Source organism: Cordyceps javanica, chromosome 2 (genome assembly GCF_051103115.1).
Source record: "Cordyceps javanica chromosome 2, complete sequence".
Lineage (NCBI taxonomy): Eukaryota > Fungi > Ascomycota > Sordariomycetes > Hypocreales > Cordycipitaceae > Cordyceps > Cordyceps javanica.
In genome coordinates, this window is record NC_139296.1 from 4,782,664 (window position 1) to 4,802,543 (window position 19,880).

Below are 19,880 nucleotides of genomic sequence, written 5' to 3' on the forward strand. Positions count from 1 at the left end.
CCCGACCCGGGCAGTAAGCAACTTCGAGCGAATATCCCTTCGACAAAGCAAAGTACCTAATATGTTCACCCCCAGGGTCATGCCAGGCTGCGATTTCGCTCCAGATCGTGTGGTCAACTTTTGCAACCAATGTTTGCACTGATATATATTTAATTATGATTCCCCTCCCCATTCTGTGGCAGTCCTCGCTGGCATTGCCGAAAAAGATTGCCTCAACAATCGTGCTGTGCGCAGGAATATTCGTTCTCGTTTGCGCGACTTTGAAGAGCGCTTTTGTATTGGCGGTAAGTCTTATCATTGTGCTTCTCCTATCCAAGCTAATTGGCTTTAGGATCCCGTCAATGGTGCTCAACTGGCTGGTTCATGGGGCATTCGTGAGGCCTTTGTTGCTGTCATCACTACTAACCTCCCTATGATCTTTCCATTGATCAAGCGCTGGCTTCAACCCTTGCTGCCAAAGCTACTGCTATCATCGCAAAAGGTGGAAAAGTCACCGACAGGCTTTCGAACCATTGGTGGTGGCGGTGGGCCAGGCGTTGAGCTTCGACGCAGGCCTTCAAGTGTCAATGCACTCACAGACTTTACATGCAATGCATCAGAAGAACGCGTTGGTGGGGAGTCGAAGAAAGGAAAAGAGCATCTGGTCGTATCTTCTCCGGGATCGACTGATGTAGAAGCCTGCGCGGCTAGTCAGGGTAATTCGTCAGTGCCGAGTACAGGCGATGCAGCACAGGACGATTGGACGCAGTTGCAGCATGTCCCGCAAAAATCTTGCGATAAGGGGAGTGCAGATACTGTAAAAAGCTAATGCCATGATGAGGCCGTCTGTTCGCGGATGCGCACCTATCTGTAAGAAATGAAACGTAAGTTCAAGGCTGTAATTTAGGATGATACCACGGGAAGGCGTCTGGAAATTGGTCACATTAATGCAACCTGCAATATACTATGTCAAAGTCTTGTTCAAATTGCATGTTTAATCTAGGCAAGCTACGACTGGGAGAACAGTAACCTACCGGGTCTGAACTTGCTGCGCGATACCCTGAAGGGAGATGGCTTTTACCCTTGCCTCGATGCCTCCCCTTACAGTAATCATTGTTGTTGTCCTGAATGTTACTGTAGCTAAAAATGGACGGGCCCTCAACTGAGAGCTTTGGCGTGGTACCGAGTCAAAGGTTCGAAGGCGTGTTTCAGTCATCTGCCCAGTGCCTACGAAAGGAATTGGTTGAGAAGCTATTCCTTCGACAACTCCAAAATTACCAATGAATGCTACGTTCTATTAGATGCTTGGCGTGCATGAAGGCTGCCCCTCCACTCCTTGGACACGAATCAGCTACAAACATTGCATATTTCGTCCTATATCGTACACTCTGTGGCGCTCATTGGCCTGCGTTGTTCATCTGCACATCGTCAAAATTCCACGCGGAGCCCTCCAAGAGACCCACGAACCAGCGCGGACCGGCATTTCTTGAGAGCCTGTACCATGGACGGCCCAAGAGTGTCTCCTCGACGTACATTGGCTCCGAAGGCTCGGGAGCGGCGGCTGGCGCGCCCGTCACGGCCGCCTCGTCCATCTGCCGTAGGCGGTTCTCGTACCACCCTTTGATGTACGACGTCTTTTGCGACGTGCCCGCATACCGGCCGGGCTCATTCATTTCCTCCTGCGTGACGCCGAGCACGCGCGTTTCTCGAACAAAGTGCTCCACATTGACCCTACGGCGCTCTTCGGCGACTTGGAGACGGCCGATGATCTTGCTCAGGAAACCAGAGAAGTCGAGGAGGCGCCGCGCCGCCGCGGCGTCCCAGTCAGGTGCGTCGACAACCAGCAGCCGGGAGCAAATCACCATGACGAAGCCCGTCTGGCCCGGGGCGGCCAAAGCTTGGAAGCGGGCACTGGTGGCAGGCACGTTGGTGACCGTCTCGAAGAACGCCTTGGCGGCTAGGAGGCAATTGTGAAGGGCCGTGGCTCGGTAGCGGTGATGTCCCGCTTGGTCGGCGGCGCCAGTCTCGGGAAGATCGCCGAGATAGGTGGCGGGCTCGTACAGGCGAACGAGGAGGTACTGCCGCGTCAGCTCAAAGTAGCGCGCAAAATGGTCAATCTGGTCTGGGGAGCAGTGTGGCATGCGCTTGGTCAGCTCCGTGTAGTTGAGGGATTCCAAGATGCTGTCGAGCTCCGCGCGCAGCGTTGTGACGTTTTCGTCGACAAGGAAGAGAAAGGGGCGCCCACGCGCCGTATCATTGGCCGAGCCAAAAAACTCAGAGATACGGTCCTCGATCTGCATCAGACGCACGACTTGCTGGAGGAGAAAGTCACTAGGATATTCGCCGGCCTGGCCAAGCGCGTCGGCGCAGAAATCGACGTACTGACAACGCATAGTTGTGCTGCGACCAAACTGACTCGAGTTGCTGAGCTGTTAGCTATATTTCGGCTGATTTGACATGATACGCACATGGATAATAAGTAATAAACGCCAAGAAAAGCTCGCATTTCATCTGACGATGGCGCCTTGGGAACATTGATGTCCTTTGCCGCTCTTACATCGTCTGGAGCGTTATCCATTCCGATTTGCTTCAGAAGCTCGCGAGGTATTTTGGTGATCCCCAAGTTATGTGCATAGCCTGTTGCCAAATATGTGAGATTCGTGATCTGCTGGTCATATAAGCTCTGCAAATCCGCCCTGATTTTTGTCAATGATGATCAGACCATGATGTGCCAGGCGGGGCGTACCAGGCAATGACAATCAACAAGCCCTGCAGGACGTCAAGACTTCGTTCCTCTTCCACTAGCATATGCTGGCTAATGTACGCAATGACGTTGCGCTTCATCTTTTTCAATTTCGCGACAGGCAAGGGAGCCGAGGAGAGCATTACTGCCCGGAATAGACAGGGCTTGGACTCGCACAGCTCTTGCGCCGTCATGTAGCCGGGAATCCATACAAACGGGAAATTGTAAAGACAGGTGTCGCGGTAAATGGCTAAAATCCTCTCTGCTTGCGGCCAGGTAAGGCCGAGGGGGGGTGGCTGGGTGGACGACCAGCTGGTTGAGCCCTGGCGCGGAGCTGCTGGCGACAGCCTAGACGCCGAGATAGAGCTTGCTGGTGATGATATTTGAGGGACCACGGGGCCCTGGGTATGATTTTGGCTTGGCATTTGGCTTGGTCCTTGGCTTGGCGTCTCAGTGGTACTGGACGAGCTGCCAAAAGCCAGGCTACGTGATGTGAGGGCATTTTGCGTCTCGATAGCTGTTGTCAAGGCATCTAGACGCTCTTCCAGAGATGCTACGCGGCTGCAACCGAGTCAGTCTTGTCTTGGTAATGGCCATCGCGAAAGCTTACTTATTGAGTGGTTTTACGAGTCGTGGTTTCCGGAGACTTTTTGTAGTTTTCGCAGTGCATCTGATTCCAATTCTCTCACATCTACAATTGCCAGTCAGCGGCAGTAGCGCCACCCATGTTGCACCAAGTGTAGATGACAACATACCTTTCGCAGACGGCATCGTCAGCGCTGCCGTTGGTGTCGGTGAAATTACAACGTGCTTTGGCATTTGTGCATGGAATACAAGCCCTGCGCCTACGCGGTGGGCTTGAAGACCGCCGTTCAGGTGGCGTAAGACCCTGCATCATAGTTTGTCTTCCTTTGGCCACTAGTATGTGTAACAGGAAGTTCCCGAATGATTGAGATATGATCAAGGCTTCGCCGGGTTAGGCGGTCTCACGTCCTAAGCCGGTTTTGCGGGGTGGAATGATGTGAGGTGAGAACACAGGGGGGGGAAACCGTGGGATTCATGGGGATATAGGCATGATGACACCTCAGAACGGCTTTGGATGCCCTTTCGCAGGAGCGTCCGCGGTGGTGACCGGCATACGGATGGTTAGATGAGCTGACCCCAACGGGTTAGTGCTTAGGCGGAGCTAGGTCAAACGGGATAAAAGCTACTTAATTTTGCTCAGTGATTACTAGCCTCTTTCCAGTGCATACTAATAATTCGTCTGACCTTGATCAACAATGCTAGCGTATGGAAATATCTGCCCCTAAGGTGGGCTAAGCCTAGTATCTCGTTACAGAGCATCACAGTGGCGTGTTTTTTGCATGATCTCTCTCGTGAGACAAACAGTTTTGGCATCCTTTTTCTGTGAGTACTAATCGTCCACAATCTCAATGACTTCTACATTTCTCGGTGCTGAGTGGAGCCGGTGTGTCGACCCTCCTGGTTGCGATGCGCTTTCATGTTTTTGGTGACTAGATGTTTGACATAGCGGCTGCCACTCGCCATCTTCACTGATGGAAATAGCTCTCATCTCGGAAAGACCCGATTGGCGCAGATGCTCTATGACGGTGGTGAAATAGTCGCAAATGCGCAGTCGGTTCGGTCTGGCATCGCCGCCGCAAATGGGGCAGGCCCAACAGTCGACGAGGCATGGCTCGGTTTGGGCTGCGCCGGGTTTGGTTGGGCGAGACTGCAGCCAGTTTTCGAGATCAAAGCACTCCAGGTGTTTACAGTTGATGCTGCGTACAGGGGTGTCGCACATTTTGGAACTGATGGGATCGCAGATCGAGACGTTCGAGGTTCTACCAAGCAAAGCAACCTCGCTGCAGCCACGCAGCCCATGATAGTGTTTGATTGTGTTTCTCGTCATATCAGCGGAAATGTGAGGGCTACCATTGATACTTCTCCACACTGCGGCATACTTTTGAGTTATGATTTGCTCGACTGCAATGAAGTAGTCGTAGCCGTTTTCGTTTGCAGACAGTGAAGGTAAGCTAATGCGAAGCTCATTATACCCGGGCTTCACATCAGTTGAAATCTCCGCGGGCAAGTCCGTATGGAAGTGTTGCTTACGACTCAAGAGGCACGGCATAGAGTTTATGGTGAGATGCATCTGCTCTGGCCAAAACGTGCTGACCTGAGCCCATTTGCACTCGTTCATCTCAGTACACACCGACGCAAGCCGACAGGCACGCACTCTGAATCGAAGAGCGCTGTCTTTGAACCTTACAACGGGCAGACTATAAATGTCGAACTCGGTCTGCCGTACAGGGAGTTTTCCAAGTTGGTCTTCCGAGAGCGAAAACTTAATCTCTGTTAATTTGATGCTCACGCCTAGCTTTGTCGGCTGAACGACGAAATCTTCGACGTATTGGAAATATCTAGTTGCCTCCGCGTGAATGGGCACCCGCCTGGGGCTGCGCTGCCGCGCCAGATGCAATCCAACTTTGAGAGACGACAACCCGTAGGCATTTTGTGGATATTCTGATTCGGGTATTCGTCTGGTAGCCTTATCTGGTGTCGGATTCAAGAGTGGTGCTAGACTTGGAGTTGAAGCCGTGCTATGAGACACGGCTGGTCGACCATGCTGAGCCACCAATGTTGACATGTCCCAAGGCGGAACCTTGGGGAGACTGGGGGGTGCCGGATACACACCTGGCTGGTTAAGGTGCTGATTGATGGAGGCAGGTATTGACGGACCCAACTGGCGTTTTGACTGGTTTGTTGATGGCACAATTGCGCTGGTCATTGTGGAGAACCGAGGGAGCTGATTCTGCGAGGGCCACTCGACCACACGTTGCTCCAAGCCGGCAAAGCGTGACACCTCCGTATTCGTTTGGGTTCGTCTACGTTGTAGCTCTCTGGTTTCCCATGCAGATGATGCTCTAGCTATGGGGTCTCCCAAAGCTGGTGATGCGTAGGATAGCGGGGCTACGTAGCATTAGCAAACGTTCGTAATTACTCAGAACTAGTACTCACATGTGCTTTGTGTTTGCGAGCGAAACTGCCGGGTCAAACTAAGATAACTCCTGACTAGTGCATCTCTACATTGCTTAACAAAGTCCGGAGAAAGAGTGTTCGCCAAGATGGTCGACTCAAAGACTCGGTCGCGGTTGAGGAGCTCCGCGAAAGCATTTGCGAATGGGCCATCCGGGCACCCTAAAAGGCGGCGGCTAAGGGTGAAGATGAGGTCCTGAACGATACATGAGGAGCATCGGAGTGATTTTGCCATTTCCCAGACGAGGGCGGGAAAGCCGCGGTGTATGATGCGGGCTTGAAACTCTTCCCATTGCGTAGCGAAGATTGCGAGGAAGTCAAAAATTTGCTTGATTATGGAATTTAAAATTGATGAAGGAATGAAAGAGTCTAAAGTTGAGGCGGGGAACTCGGAAAACCACTCCAGCTGTGGGTGTGAGAGGACATCGTTATTCTTGAGAAGCACTGAGAGTGCAGTAAATCCGCTGTCTATGACATCCGGAGCGAAAGGCTGCATGAGATGGTGAGCGGCTCGTTTGCTGCGCGACCAAATGCAATATCTTTGATGCATGACAATGTAGACAATGTCGCGTCGCTTGCAGGCTGCAGACAACAATACGCAACGAGGCAATCCGACTTCATTAGCTTCTGGGCTATGAGAGCCGGCGTTGATGGACCGCTCTATCCTGGTAGACCATTCTAAAAACACCCGAACGGCATCCTTTGAATAGCCCCCATCTGTACGGAAAATGAAGCTGGGTCGCGGCAAGGGTGACGGAATGTCCAGGACAGTTCGTTGCGGCAGGGAGGCTGGAGATGTATTGGACACGGCGCCGGGGAAGGGCTGCTGAAAGGGCAACGACGGAGAGGAGGCCGCAGCCGGAGGCACGCGTGGCGCGCTGGAAGCCATCGTGAACAAATATGTTCTTGCAAAGGTGATAATATGGTGTGGGAAGAAGTTTCAACATGCTGGAAAGGGGATTGGGTGAAAGACCGTTTGCGACGTCGCAAGCAACGGCTCACGTTTGGCAGACAAACAGCGGTGCTGGTTGGGTCGTTTTCAGGTCTCCAAACAGGCCTGAGATGGAAAAAGCGGGCAGCGACTTAATCGGCTGTCGAGAACTTTTGTGAGCTGATCGATGAGCTGCGGATGGCTGGCCGATGGGCACGCAGAATGCATACGACGTCGTGTTTGCTTGGGCGCCCGAGCTGGCTCTCGTGAATTATGGGCTGAAAGTCGTTCAAACTGGTCGCGGTCGAGCTGGTACATTTTACCTTGTTTGCTCACTAGTTTTAATCGCTAGATTATATAGTGCAAAGGAATACACAGCCCAAGTTCAGTATGGAATGCTACCTTATAGACGTTGCCGCCATGCGCAAAGCCGGCCAATCACCTGTTCGAACACCGGCTCATCGGGCCGCTCAACCCTCGACTGCAGAAGCACTTGACTCTTCGGCGGTATCGTGCGAGAAAGCGACTGTGAGAGATGATTTCGAGGCGAGACTCTGGAGCCAAATATGTATCAGCAACAAACTGACAACAAGGGCGAAATTTTAGCTGCTCGAGCGGGGTCGAGAAGCAGTTTTGAGGAGGGCAGCAAGCTACAAATCTGTCTAATTTCTTCTCTACACAGTTGCTAGAATGAACTGAGTTGATTCCTTGATAGCAAAACTAGACGTCTGGCCGAGCCGTGAGAACGTCAACGTCTTTACTCGGCAAGTTCCGCCGAAGCGAGTAACCCACTACCTAGTTAGCGTTTGGCCAAAGTTTCGACAGTGTAGTGTGCCGTGGAAGACTACACTATGACTACCTACCCATACGCTATGGTGGTGCTCACATGTGGTGCAGCACTTCTGAGGGCCAGAATGACAAGTAAGACGTGTAGCAGATAGAAAACAGCTGGAGACAAGGGCTATTCGGTATTTTCCGTGCGCGAGGAGCAATTTACCACCAGTTTAGGTACTAGGTACATGCATAACTACAAGCATCTCGCAAAGAAGCATAGCACAGTGTTGAAGGACCTGTCGCTATCCGAGTGATAAACATAAGTGACTGCCACCTACGGTGAATGGAGTTACTAGGTGAATGCTTCTACCATTAACTAAAGGCATAGAGAGAGAAAGTAACTCGAGAAGATCCTTCTATGAGAAAGGAACCTTCTCTCGTAGCTAGAGATTACTAAGAGTATATAAAGACATCTTCCTTCTATCATACTAACTCATAGCACGGCGTAGCCCATTGCGGCATGGCACGGAGCGGCAACCGCATCGCAGCCAGAAGGTAACCATGTAACGCGTAGATCGAAGTAGCCAGTTCTTGACACCTAATAAAAAAGCTGATACATGCCTGGCAGGTCCAAAGGACGTCTCCGTCCAAATCAAAATTAAAGGCCTGACCCGCAATTACTACCTCATCAAATGTAGAATGATAAGGTAACCTAGCTCGGTGGCATCATACTGGTAGTTGTAACAGTCTGTACTTGGAGTTGGAGCAACCTGAGTAGCCTCAGCACCTGGGTACCGCCATTATCAGGGTCTTCTCGTCATCCAGCCTCTCGCCCCCCATCAGACAACAAGCATGTAAGTATCTACATACCTCGCGCCCAACCTCATCCGACCTGCATGTCAATAAAGACAGGGAACAGTAAGTACCTTCACCTCGTGCGTCACCATCCGCCCACCGTGAGGACCCCTGTATCCAGCCCCCACAAGCGTCCCGCCACCACCTACTACCTGAGTAGTAGTATGTACTTATTGCGTAGGACCCGACGTGCCAGAGTACTAAAGTAACAGACTAAGTACTTACCAACTACTTATTTACCAGTCAGGACCAGCCAGTCAGTGCACCTCACAAGAATTTACCCGTAGCCAGTTCGCCAATCCCCACCCTGAACCACCCAGTAGCACTCATGCTGTCTTGGTCCCACCAAAAGCTGCCTCCTCAGCACAATTGCACCCTCTCGTCCCGTCTTGCCGATGCCATCCTCCAATACAGAAGCTCTCGAAGACATTCCCATCGCGCCCTCTTCCTTTTTCGCCAAACGTCACTGGCACACTGGGTTTTCCCTCTTTGGCTTGCCGCCGCCGCTAAAATCTCCTGCGAGCCCCTCCGTATCTTGCTACTGGCGCATGGCGCTCGCTTGCTGCGTCGCCCTCTCGCCCTACCCGCCACCTCGACCCTGCCTGCATGCCACCTTTGCCACCCCGACATCAACATAATCTTTCGCTGCCTGGTTGCGGCATCCTGGCAGTGCTCAATTTTATCTAGGGATCCCACTGCCAGCGTCAACCATGTCTGGCCCAATCCCCGCCAGAGGCCCCAGCGATGGCCCTCGCCCAGACGTTGGCGACACTCTCATTGTTATCCGTACGTTCTCGCCGCAGCGGCCCAAGACGTCCCACATCACCTCGCAATCACTCACAGCAAGCCAGATGACTTTCATGCGCGGAGCTCGGATGAGCTTAGTCTCGGGAAGGGCGACAGAGTCGAGCTAATCGAGCGCGACGATGAATTTGGCGATGGTTGGTTCCTTGGCCGCCACCTCCTCAATGGCAACACAGGATTGTTTCCCGAAGGTTTGCATCCCCGACCCAATATCATGGAGCCATACTGACCATGCTCAGTGTATACGCGGCCTGCCCCCAAGAATATTCCCGCATCTTCACTTGCTGCACCCACCGAAGTGCCGGCCCTATCTTCCGCCGCCGTGGATGTTCCGACTCCTCCTCCGCCAACGACGAATGGTGCCATCGATACCCCTGCACACTCTAGTACAAAAGAAACGGACGCTTCGTCAATCTCACTATCAATTCCTACCTTGTCAGAAGTCTCACTCACACAAAGTGCACCAAGCCAGACAGGAGACGCCTCGCCCGCTGTGCTTCCACCTCCCTTGCCAGCTCCTCAACAAGTGTCTGGACACGACAGCCGCGTCCTCAGCGACACTCTGAACGTGATTGACGAACACATCACGCGATTGAGGTCTCCCATTAGTACTGGCAGTAACCTAAGAAATCATGGGAACGACTCAGGCTCCGAATATAGTGCGCCATTGGACCATCGCATGTCTTACATTCGTGGTGAGGAAACTGACGAGGAGGAGGATATCTCCCACACGAGGCAAGAGGTGCAGGCTTGGTCTGCTGACCAGGTTGCCGAATACCTCTTTGAAGCCGGTGTTGAAAAGCAGCATTGCGAGGTTTTCCGTGACCAGGAGATTAGCGGCGAGGTTTTACTGGGCATGGATCAGAGTTCCCTCTTCATCAAGGCATTTGACCTCGGCTCTGTTGGTCGCAGACTTAAGACTTGGCACAAAATCAAGGCCCTCCAAGATGAAGTTGTCAACAACGACACCGCCACCAAGCGAGGCACCCGACATGGCAGCGAAGCCGGCTCCGAAGGAACCAGAAGTCGAAGGAGCCGTACCAACACGATCACGACAAGCGGCTCTAACAGACCCTCGTCTCTTTCAACTAGACACCTGTCTCAGGCCCCCAAGGCTTCTCCTACTACCCAGGTGACGCCTGCGTCGCCGCAAAAACTGGTTGATAATAGACCGGGTCATGCAAAGCGGCCATCAGCCGCCTCGATTCGAGAACTGCATCACTCTAGACGTCACTCATCAACTGATTTTCGTATTGCACCAACCGTTGCACCTTCACCGTCTCTACAACCATCCCTGCAACCGCTCTCCCCCGTAGAAGGCCACAGAAAACAACCTTCATTCGATCGTAACTGGACGCTTGGCAATGCTTTTGCGCAGCCTGGAGCACGCCCGCTCTCATCTGCCGGTCTGCAAGATCGGATCCCGTTGGAGAGGGGTCAAGATTCAGCCGTGGACCTCGACAGGGGATACTTTTCTGGCACTGATGCGGAGGGCAGACGACGAAACGTGCTTAAGAAGCGTGAGAGCGTCGCTCACTCCCGTCAGTCCAGCTACGCCGAGGAACAGAGAGTCCGCAGCGCGACTGCTCTCTCCAGACACTCTCGTTTTGGCAGCGTCGATTCATATCGCGATGCGCCGCCTACTGCTGCTCAAAAGTATTATGGTGTTCAACCGACTGGCCATGGTAGAAGTGCGTCGACAAACACGACCGAATCTATACGCCCTCTACCCCCTCTGAAAGATAACATTCCACCGCCCGTTACGAAATTGGAATCGAATCGTGCACAGCCCGCACCAAAGCAGCAAGCATTCAGTCCGGACTGGTTATCGAATGTCGTGAGCCGTTCAAGCCAAAAACAAGGTCGTAGCGGCATGCGCGCCATTTCTGAAAAGCTCACCTTGGAGCGCCGTGCATCGCCATCTGACTCATCTACTAAAGATAGTGCATCTTTTTCGCCCACAACTGGTCAGAGTACCCCTTCTGTTGCGCCAAGTCTCGAGAAAGAATCGCCTGAAGTCGCCGGCCAAAACAATAGCGCCGCCACCGCCCCGGTCAAGGGAAAAAAGAAGGGCAAAAAGGGAACGAGTGCGTATACTCGTGGACTACTGAAGATTAGTCCTGCGGAGGCGAAAGAAGGTGCAGAGTATTTTGGATGGATGAGAAAGAAGAGCTCGCATCTAATGACCACTTGGAAGCCGCGATTTTTTGTTTTGAAGGGTCGCCGCCTATCATACTACTACTCAGAAGATGACACGGAAGAAAAGGGCCTCATTGATATCTCCTTTCACCGTGTGCTGCCTGCCGACAGCGATCGACTTACTGGACTCCACGCCACCATCACCAATGTTGTCGGCGGCCCTTCCATCCCCAACTCATCGCTGTCACCAGAGGTAGAAAAGTCCAATGAGCCCGCTTTCATCTTCAAATTGATGCCACCGCGCGCGGGACTCTCGCGCGCTGTCAACTTCACGAAGCCGATGGTGCACTACTTTGCTGTGCCTAACGTCAAGCAAGGCCGTCTCTGGATGGCTGCCATGATGAAAGCCACGATCGACCGTGATGACGCGGCCCCCATTACAACAACGTACCAACAAAAGACAATTTCGCTCAACAAGGCCAAGCAGATGCGCCACCGGCCACCCGCGCTCATGAATCTCGACGAGATGGCCGATGAGGAGAAGCGCGCAGAAAGTACGGCGGTCGGCGGCCACAACAGCCTCGGCATCTTTGCGGAGACGGATAGCGGCGTATCGGGCTTGGCTACGTCCCGGTTGAACGGCATGTCGGTCGACAAGGATGGCGCGGGTAATGGCGGTGCCGTCCCGCAGAGCGCATAGGCTGCGCTGTGCTGTCGCAGCCAGACCTTGAAACGTGGTAAGAGAGTTATGATGATGGTATAATGTACACAAACACATGGCTGCAAGGGCGTCAAAGGAAGCGAATGAAGGGTTTCCTGCTGGGATGAACAACGGGAGAAATGATGCCGCTTTTTGTGCTTGTTCCTTTTTTTTTTTCTTGCGTCTTGTATTCCTTGCTCTGGCCTTCTTATACTATATTGGTGCCCTGAAATTTCTTCTAACATTTCTTCTTGTTTCTATATTTCTTCCCATGCCTTTCTCAATTCCCATTGTTGTCCTTGGACCTCTTTTCTGTTTTTTTCCCTTCTTCGGTATATATTGTATCCCTGGCCAGCAAATTCAAACTACTTGACGATGATGGATGGATGATGAAGGAGGAGGGAGAATTTGAAGTACTAAAAGAATATGTATTCCTATCCCATCTAATTCGCCATATTTCTGTTTCCAATATTGTTTGTGGCTGTGATGGTTTCCGACGCCACTGCATGTCAAAGTGTGCCTGCTACATTCAGAACCTGGATCGCCGTCACGAAACCATAACGAAAGGTCTGGTTATGAACAATTCGAGACATGTCAGTTGATTTGAATTGTACGAAGTGTATTCGTAGCTACATAATATCTAGCTATTTATGCGCTCTCTTACGCGTCGTGCAAATCGGCCAAGCGTACCTGGCAGACGTCCAATAGACTGCTCACCATCTTGTCACTAACTTTCCTCTTGTCTCGTAAACAACATTTCATGGCTGATTAAAGACAAAACGCAAAGCACGCTAACCGACTAAATTCAAAACACCAAAAACGCCGAGAAATGCTGCCCGTTTCGAACAGCCTTTTCGAGACATCAGGAGAGCTAGCCTAACTTCTGGTTCATGCCCAAAAGGAGCTGTTTGATGGACTTCATCAAATGTTGCTCAACTCCTTCGAAATTGCCGCTTGTCTCGCCCTCGCCACTGGGGGGAATGATGCTGGCATCGACGAAGCCGAGCACTCGATCAATCGCGGAAAGCGTCACGGCTTCAGCCTTTGCTTCTCCGAGTCGACCTTTGAGTGCCTTGATGGAAACATCCTTGAAACCGTTGAGTGAGCCGAGCACTTTGGTCTCAAGAATGGGTGGAGGATCATTTGGAGTCGTGCCGCCGGGGGTAGGACTCTTGTTCTTCGTGAAGCCCTCAATGACTTGGCGGATGCCCTTGATACAAATGGCTTCCATTTTGTCGTTTTCGGTAGCCTCCTTCTTCAAGCCAACACAGCGGTTGAGTGCCGACATGACGATAGCCTCGGCCTTGGGATTTCGAGCCTTTTTGAGATTGTCAACAAGGCCATTTTTGAGGCCAACAACCGCTTGCAGTAATCTTGGCTCGATGACAGGTCGTGTGGCAGTGGGAGTCGCGGATGATGAGGCCGGCGCTTTGCCTGCAGTAGCGGACTGTGACTGCGGAGCGCCCACGGGACCAAGTGATGGCTTCGCGGCAGCTGGAGGACCAGGAGCGATTGGCCGTGCTGGCGCCTCAGTCTTGATGGGGCTGGCAGGCGGAGGCGGCCGCGCAGCATACGGTGAGCTGTAGGAGCCAGGCTGCGGTGCTCCCATCTGTGGTCTTGCCGGCGCCGGCGGAGGGCCGTATCCGCTAAGCTGCGTGGGCGCTGGTGGATGAGCTGCAATCGGAGCAGGCGGCTGATGTGTTTGCGGTTGCGCCTGGTGTTGATGTTGATGCTGGTGCTGATGTTGTGGTGGTTGCGGCTGCTGCGGCTGCGGCTGTGGCTGTGGCTGGTGGTGGTGCTGTATCTGCTGCTGGCGTTGTTGTTGAGGCTGCACCTGTTGCTGAACAGGAGCTGCATATTGCACTGGTCGCTGTTGGCCTGGTTGTGCAGCATATGCTTGCACCTGATAGCCAGGAACTTGACCTTGCCCATAGCCGGGTGGTCCGGGCATGTTCGGCTGGTGCGAATTATACGGATATGAATATGGCCCATACCCCTGTGCAGCCATTGCCCTGTCCGGCGATGAGGCTTTGCGCTTCTTTCCAGCGTCTAGTTCTACACCAGGAACTCGCGACCACAAATTGGTCGTTTCATCCTTTTTGAATGCCTCGTTTCCAATGAGATTATGTCGAACACTGCTCTCCCATCCTTTCGTTTCGGTATGGAAATAAAACCATGGGTATCTTTGGCAGATTCTTTTGTAGATCTGCTTCAATGTAAGGCCGTCTGGGCCAGCGGCGGTAAGCGTCTCGTCGATTAGTACGCCGTAATTCTTGTTGGGCTTCTGCAGCTGCTCCTCGGTGTAGTCTTCGATCTTGAGCTCCAGTGGTGGTGACTTGGGGCGAGCTTTCTTCTCCTTCTTCTCCCGTGCTCTTCGCTCGGCATCAGAGCCTTCTGCACCGTCCTCACGTGGTTTGCGAGGCTTGTACTTGCGCTTCTCAGGCTGGTCTCCCGCATTTTCAGGCAAGGGGTGCTTGCGTGGCCGGCCAACTTTGCGCTTGATAGGTGGCTCGACGGGGGGTGGTTGTGGTAGGGTCTTCTTCGCCATCTCCTGCTGCTGCTTTTTGAGCAGTCGCTGCTCACGTTTCGACATGATACCATTCTTTGGCGGTCTCCCAGGTCCTCTTTTTTTAGGTATCTCCGGCATGAGGAGATCCGGCTGGTCTGCGAAGGCTTCGTTCTTGATTGCCTCATCACCTTCGAGAATGTCTTCTTCGCCGATCTCTTCGTCGCCATCGGCATCTTCACCGAGGTCTGACAATTCAGGCAGTGAGCCCTCAACATCCGATAACTCATCGCTGGTATCTTGAATCTGGCCGTTGCCATGGGCCTGTTCAAATTCAAAGCTCATCTCCTTACCACCGTGGGTTTGTCGTTTTTTGGCAGGCTTCTTCTCCTCCTCGAGATATTCTTCGGCACCGGTCCGGCCTTTTTCGACACCGTTGATGATGAAGCGAAAATCAATGTCCTTGATCTGCAGGCGATCGCCACACTTGAGCACTACTTTGTCACTTTTATAATGGACGTCCTCACAAAAGAAGCCGTTCTTGTGCATCGGAATCGCTTCAAAAACACCTTCTTGTTGGTTGTACGCAATCTTTAGATGTTCGCGGGAGATAGCCTTGGTCTTACTCGCAATGTTGGGACCTGGAGAATGTATACCGATAAACGGTACATGCCAGGGTGAGGGCCGTAAAGATGTGAGGTCGACGGCAGCGGCGCCGGGGGTATGCGATACGTATTGGCGATCGGAGATGATGTTTTCGGAGTTCTCTTCGTTTTCTTGCTGAGATGATCCCGCGGTGCTCGTTTTGCGACGCTTCGCTGGCCGTCCGCTCTCCTCGCTGTCCGATTCGGGGCCGAGCATACCACCTTCTTCGGACACGTATGACTTGCTAAACTTGCTACGATCGTGCATCATAGGCGATGGCGGGGGTAAACCCATACTGGCATTCTCCTCGGCGCGGCGTTTATGAACAACTGCGCGTTTTTCGTCGCGACGGGCCTGCACCATGGCACGCTGGTCACGGCCAATAATGACAGCATATGTGGTCATTTGAAAGACGGAATCGGCAAACTCTATTCGCGCAAAAGATTCAAGGCCCTTTTCAGCGCCGGGCTGACGGGCGCTATTGCTAGGAGCCATGCCATTCATGCCGGCATCCATGGGGTTAGGCAGCGTCACCTGGGATGGAGTGACGGTGGGCGGGGGCGACATTGCCGAAGGCGCGTTTGATATGGAAGCGAGAGCCATCATCATATATGCGTGGTGATCGATTCCGGTACCGACGGGCGTGAACGGCGTCGAGGGAGCATAGTGCTCAGTGTTGGTCATGACGGCGTCTTGGGTCTGCTGAGATGTGTCGAGTTGGCTGCCGTTAGCCGTACGGGTCGCGGTTTGGGTTGCGCTGGGGCGGTTGGTGACTGGCGTGTGGACTGCAACTACTCCATCCGACGCACTACCTTTGCGTGCATCGCTTGCGCCGGCATCGTTCACGGTAGGGGTGGTTGGTCGCTTTGTCGTGGTTGAGGATCCATTTGTAGGGTCATTCTGAGCTGCCACAGGGGCGGTCGGCGCGGTGGAGGCCTCGGCGGGATGGACTGCATCGGGGGCAACGGGAAGTGTCGATCCCACGATCGTAGGTACCGCCTCAGACTGAAGCGGCAGCTGGGGAGGAGCGGCGGAAGCGGCGACCTCGTCGGGGGGGCCCTGATGACCTGCGCTCGACGAAGTCATCGCTGCTACCTGCGAACAGCTCCTTCGCCCTCTGTGCCGGGGATTGGGATGTAGATCTGCACTCGCGCGTAGCGATAGTCGGAAAAAAGGGAAAAAAATGGGTTGCAGGAGAACTCGCAGAGAGGCGATGCAACCCACGCGGGTGGTTGGGTGATTGTCAGTCGACGGGACTCGTCTTCGTCGTCGTTTTGTTGACTACGGCCTTGGGCAAAAGAATTTGGCAGGCGCGGGCGATGCGTCGGGATCTGGTTCTACGGCGGCAGCGCAGGCTCAAGCAGCAGCGGGGGTACAGTAGCAGCAACGGCGCGCTATGATTGGTCGGCTAGTTTGACTCCCTCATTGTTGGGGGGCGCAAGTGTCCACTGAGCCGAACCATGGCCTGTTGTCTAACTATTAGTAGTGTAAGCCTGCTAAAAAAGGTAGCTGGATGACTCGACTACTTGCTTCGTAAAGCCGCAACGGCAGGCCCAAATATTCTCAGTGGGCCAGCGGCGGCGCGGGCGCGGGCACGGCCATAGCGGGGGAAACACGATCGGCTGCGGCCGCAATGGCGTTTTGGGTGCGGCTTGTGCTTGTACTTGTGCTTGCGCTCGACCTTGATGCCATGTTGAAGCCTGTGGCGTCTCGTGAAGAGTTTATTGCATATACAACTAAAGCAGATTCCTTCCTCCTCAAGCTACTTTGCCCCATGTCCCGTGCTTTACCAGCAAACAGCTACTGGTAGTTGAGGGTAGACTCAAGCGTCAGATTATCCATCGACTCGGTCACTATGAAGTAAGAAGGCCTGCAAAAATTGCAGAAGAGGAAAATGCAAGTTTGCAAATAGAATAGAATAGACAAAGTGCCTAGAATCGTCACACCGATGCTGCATGCCAGAAAGCAAGACAAGTGACAGCACCCCCTCCGATGTACAGTCAGCACCCACTGCTGGACAAGCGAATGAAGACTCTCAATTCGTGTGACCCATTCGTTCGATCAAAAATAACTTTACCTTGAAAGCACAACTACGCAGCCCCTGTGGCGGGTGCAGTTGTTTGACGGCCGGGGTCGCTCCACGGTGTTCGGCGCTTAATGCAACACCGCATGGAGCTCCCTCATCCACTCATGTTCACCAGCACATCAACACGGCATGGTACAATTTTTTGCCTCTTTGCCGCGCAAGGAAATGAATCCGGCCAATTTTAGAACATAACTATGGCCCAGCTAGCTTGAAAGGAAGTGGAACAGACGCCTTGTTTGTATCAAATAGCCTCGTAGCCCGTTCACTGCACTTTCGTTTTCCTTACGCCTTCATTGTTCGACGAAACACCACTTCATATTTTCCTTTGTCACTTTGTATCCTTTTCTCTTCGGCCCTTGTATTGTTTTATTCTACCTCCTGTCGCATTTAATACTTTTGTTCGCCCCCTCCCCGAGCCTCCCATTGACTACGCATTCCCACACTCCTCACATCGACAGTCTGACCCAGCGACCTCATCATGAAGCGTCTTTTCGATCGCATCCGCCCAACAGGCCCTTCCAACCAGAATTGGAACTTCTTTCCCAATCACCATGGCTTCGCCGACTCGTTTAGACCCAAGCCGCTGGGCCGTGTTGATACCTTCCACTCGCGCTACGTGCAGATGCTACTCGACCAGGACAACGTCGCCAAGACGCATAACGTCCTCGCCGCCTTCTTCGTATGGCTGCTGCTGGCCAGCTTTATCGTTTTCCCTGGTACCTTCACCTCTATACAAAAGTCTATAGAGGACAATGACAATGGGAAATTTCCCAGCAAAGCCGCCGAATCCATCTTCAAGAGCGTCAGGAACGTGCCGCTTCTGGCGTTAGCCGCCATCATGTGCTCCATATCTGTCATTGGAATGACCAGCCTTGCTCTCCGCCACATGAACAACTATGTATGGATTCTGAACAAGCTTTTCCTTCCCGGCGTGGCCAACTGCACCGCTGGTCTTATCTCGACCTTGATTGGCGTCTACACGCAACAAAAGGGTGTCTGGAGCATTTCAGCCAAGGTCACAGCGATTGTGGAGGGCTGCGGTGTGGCAATCTGCGGCACCGTTTGGTACGTGGTCGACCACTACTTTCTCTGTAAAGTCAAGGAGACACACGGTACGCATTACGATGAGTGGCCTAAGCAGCGCAGCAACCAGTAAGAGCTGTCGTATAAATATCACGGCCAGATAATCTGAATAAATATGGAAAAAGGTTCATAGGTGGGTACACGAGCAATCGCTCAGGCAGCATTTGCTTCATAGATTCAGATAGTAAATGCATCACCGCAAAAGCGGATCACGTTCACTCGCCCCGGCCACTTCATTTGCCTTGCGAATAAATCTGTCGGACAAACGAAATGCCCAGTGGCATAGCATCCCGGCTATAAACCCAACTGCATCGTTCTTGAACGCAAGAATACCTGCCGTGGTCGTAAGCATGACGGTCCAACGCTCCATCCGCTCTTCTTCAGACGGGCTACGCAACCTGCGTGTAATGGTAGACGAGATTTCGCCCTGGTCGGAAGACTCCTGCCAAAGATCGCGGGCTCCTTGGTTGAGTGAATGTCCAACCTTGGCAAGCTCCAAGCCGGCAGCAAGAACCATGATGCCTAGTAAGCTCTTAGGATACTGGCCCAGGAGACTGATAAGAGTGCTTCCGAAGAAGAGGCCCAGTGCCATCTTGACAACTCCTAGGAATATGACGCTCGCGCCACTGCGCGCACCAAATCGAAACTGAGCCGCCAAACCTCCTGATCCATGGCAGACAGGCATGGCACCAAACCACGTGCATGTAAGGTTCATCATAGCCACACTGAGCCCGACAGCTGTCACTGATGGAGTAGGAATATCGGGAAGCAAGTCGGCAGCCAGTGCTGTCACTGCAATAATAGAATTGAGAGTTGTAAGTGGCAGCTGGCCGATGGCCATGTAGATGGGGGAGGCGTTCTTGTGGCCGATCATGGTAGGCAGATGAAACTCGGGCTGCCATATGCTCAACCAAGGCAGCTTCTGGTGGGTTCGAATAACCTGAATGAGAGCAAAGAGTAGTCCAAGGAGGAAGAATGCCAGTGCGTAAGGGAAACGTTGGAGGCGTTGGGTCGCGATGAGGACGAGAAAGGCAAAAATGGCCCAAAGACGATTATCTAGAATAGGGTATAACCATCCAAGGGGCTGCAGTTGCGAAGAGCCGGCTCCGATTATGAGTGAGAGGCCGGCTCCGAGCTGAATGCCTTTCACGACGGGGATTGGGACAGCCTTGACAGCCCAGCGTAGCAAGCCTGTGATGCACATCACAAAGATCGCCGCGCCGACCCAAAGACCGGCGCCGGCCACACCCTCCATAGACGGGTCGCCGCGGCCAGCGATGGCTGCCGAGGCGATCGCCTGCAATAGTTAGTGAAGGAACAGAAACTGGAACGTGCCATGGTGTTCAGTGTACGTACCTTCATGGGCTGCACAGGCAGCGGGATACCGAAGACGACACCGGAGATGACATTGAAGGCACCGGAGAATACTAGCGTCGAGTCCAGGTGGATTGAGCCTTGGATGGCGAGGGCAATCATGAGCGGCAGCAGCGTGCCTAAGTCGCCGAGCGATCCCGATATCTCCGCAAGAGGGGCATTGCGAAATGTGTTGATGTTGTGGCGGTTGCGCTTCTTAAGATGGGACAGGATGGAGTTCAT

General features: G+C 53.1%; 6 protein-coding genes across 6 annotated transcripts; 2 read left to right on the forward strand and 4 right to left on the reverse strand.

The window, feature by feature from the left end:
- Positions 1–1,376: 1,376 nt before the first annotated feature.
- On the reverse strand, positions 1,377–3,541 carry V2A60_003920 (uncharacterized protein; the record flags this gene model as incomplete). Its single annotated transcript, XM_083255245.1, has 5 exons — positions 1,377–2,403; positions 2,496–2,675; positions 2,726–3,283; positions 3,350–3,413; positions 3,478–3,541. 5 exons carry the CDS (start codon positions 3,539–3,541, stop codon positions 1,377–1,379), a joined length of 1,893 nt encoding a protein of 630 aa, XP_083111371.1.
- A 595-nt stretch (positions 3,542–4,136) lies between these two features.
- On the reverse strand, positions 4,137–6,650 carry V2A60_003921 (uncharacterized protein; the record flags this gene model as incomplete). Its single annotated transcript, XM_083255246.1, has 2 exons — positions 4,137–5,695; positions 5,744–6,650. 2 exons carry the CDS (start codon positions 6,648–6,650, stop codon positions 4,137–4,139), a joined length of 2,466 nt encoding a protein of 821 aa, XP_083111372.1.
- Positions 6,651–9,031: 2,381 nt separating this feature from the next.
- On the forward strand, positions 9,032–11,964 carry V2A60_003922 (uncharacterized protein; the record flags this gene model as incomplete). Its single annotated transcript, XM_083255247.1, has 3 exons — positions 9,032–9,107; positions 9,173–9,316; positions 9,365–11,964. 3 exons carry the CDS (start codon positions 9,032–9,034, stop codon positions 11,962–11,964), a joined length of 2,820 nt encoding a protein of 939 aa, XP_083111373.1.
- Positions 11,965–12,835: 871 nt separating this feature from the next.
- Positions 12,836–16,201, reverse strand: V2A60_003923 (uncharacterized protein; the record flags this gene model as incomplete). Its single annotated transcript, XM_083255248.1, has 1 exon — positions 12,836–16,201. One exon carries the CDS (start codon positions 16,199–16,201, stop codon positions 12,836–12,838), a length of 3,366 nt encoding a protein of 1,121 aa, XP_083111374.1.
- A 1,478-nt stretch (positions 16,202–17,679) lies between these two features.
- Positions 17,680–18,357, forward strand: V2A60_003924 (uncharacterized protein; the record flags this gene model as incomplete). The annotated part of the gene is made up of 1 exon (XM_083255249.1): positions 17,680–18,357. The coding sequence occupies one exon, from the start codon at positions 17,680–17,682 to the stop codon at positions 18,355–18,357; it is 678 nt and encodes a 225-aa protein (XP_083111375.1).
- A 120-nt stretch (positions 18,358–18,477) lies between these two features.
- On the reverse strand, positions 18,478–19,880 carry V2A60_003925 (putative sulfate/molybdate transporter; the record flags this gene model as incomplete). Its single annotated transcript, XM_083255250.1, has 2 exons — positions 18,478–19,581; positions 19,641–19,880. 2 exons carry the CDS (start codon positions 19,878–19,880, stop codon positions 18,478–18,480), a joined length of 1,344 nt encoding a protein of 447 aa, XP_083111376.1.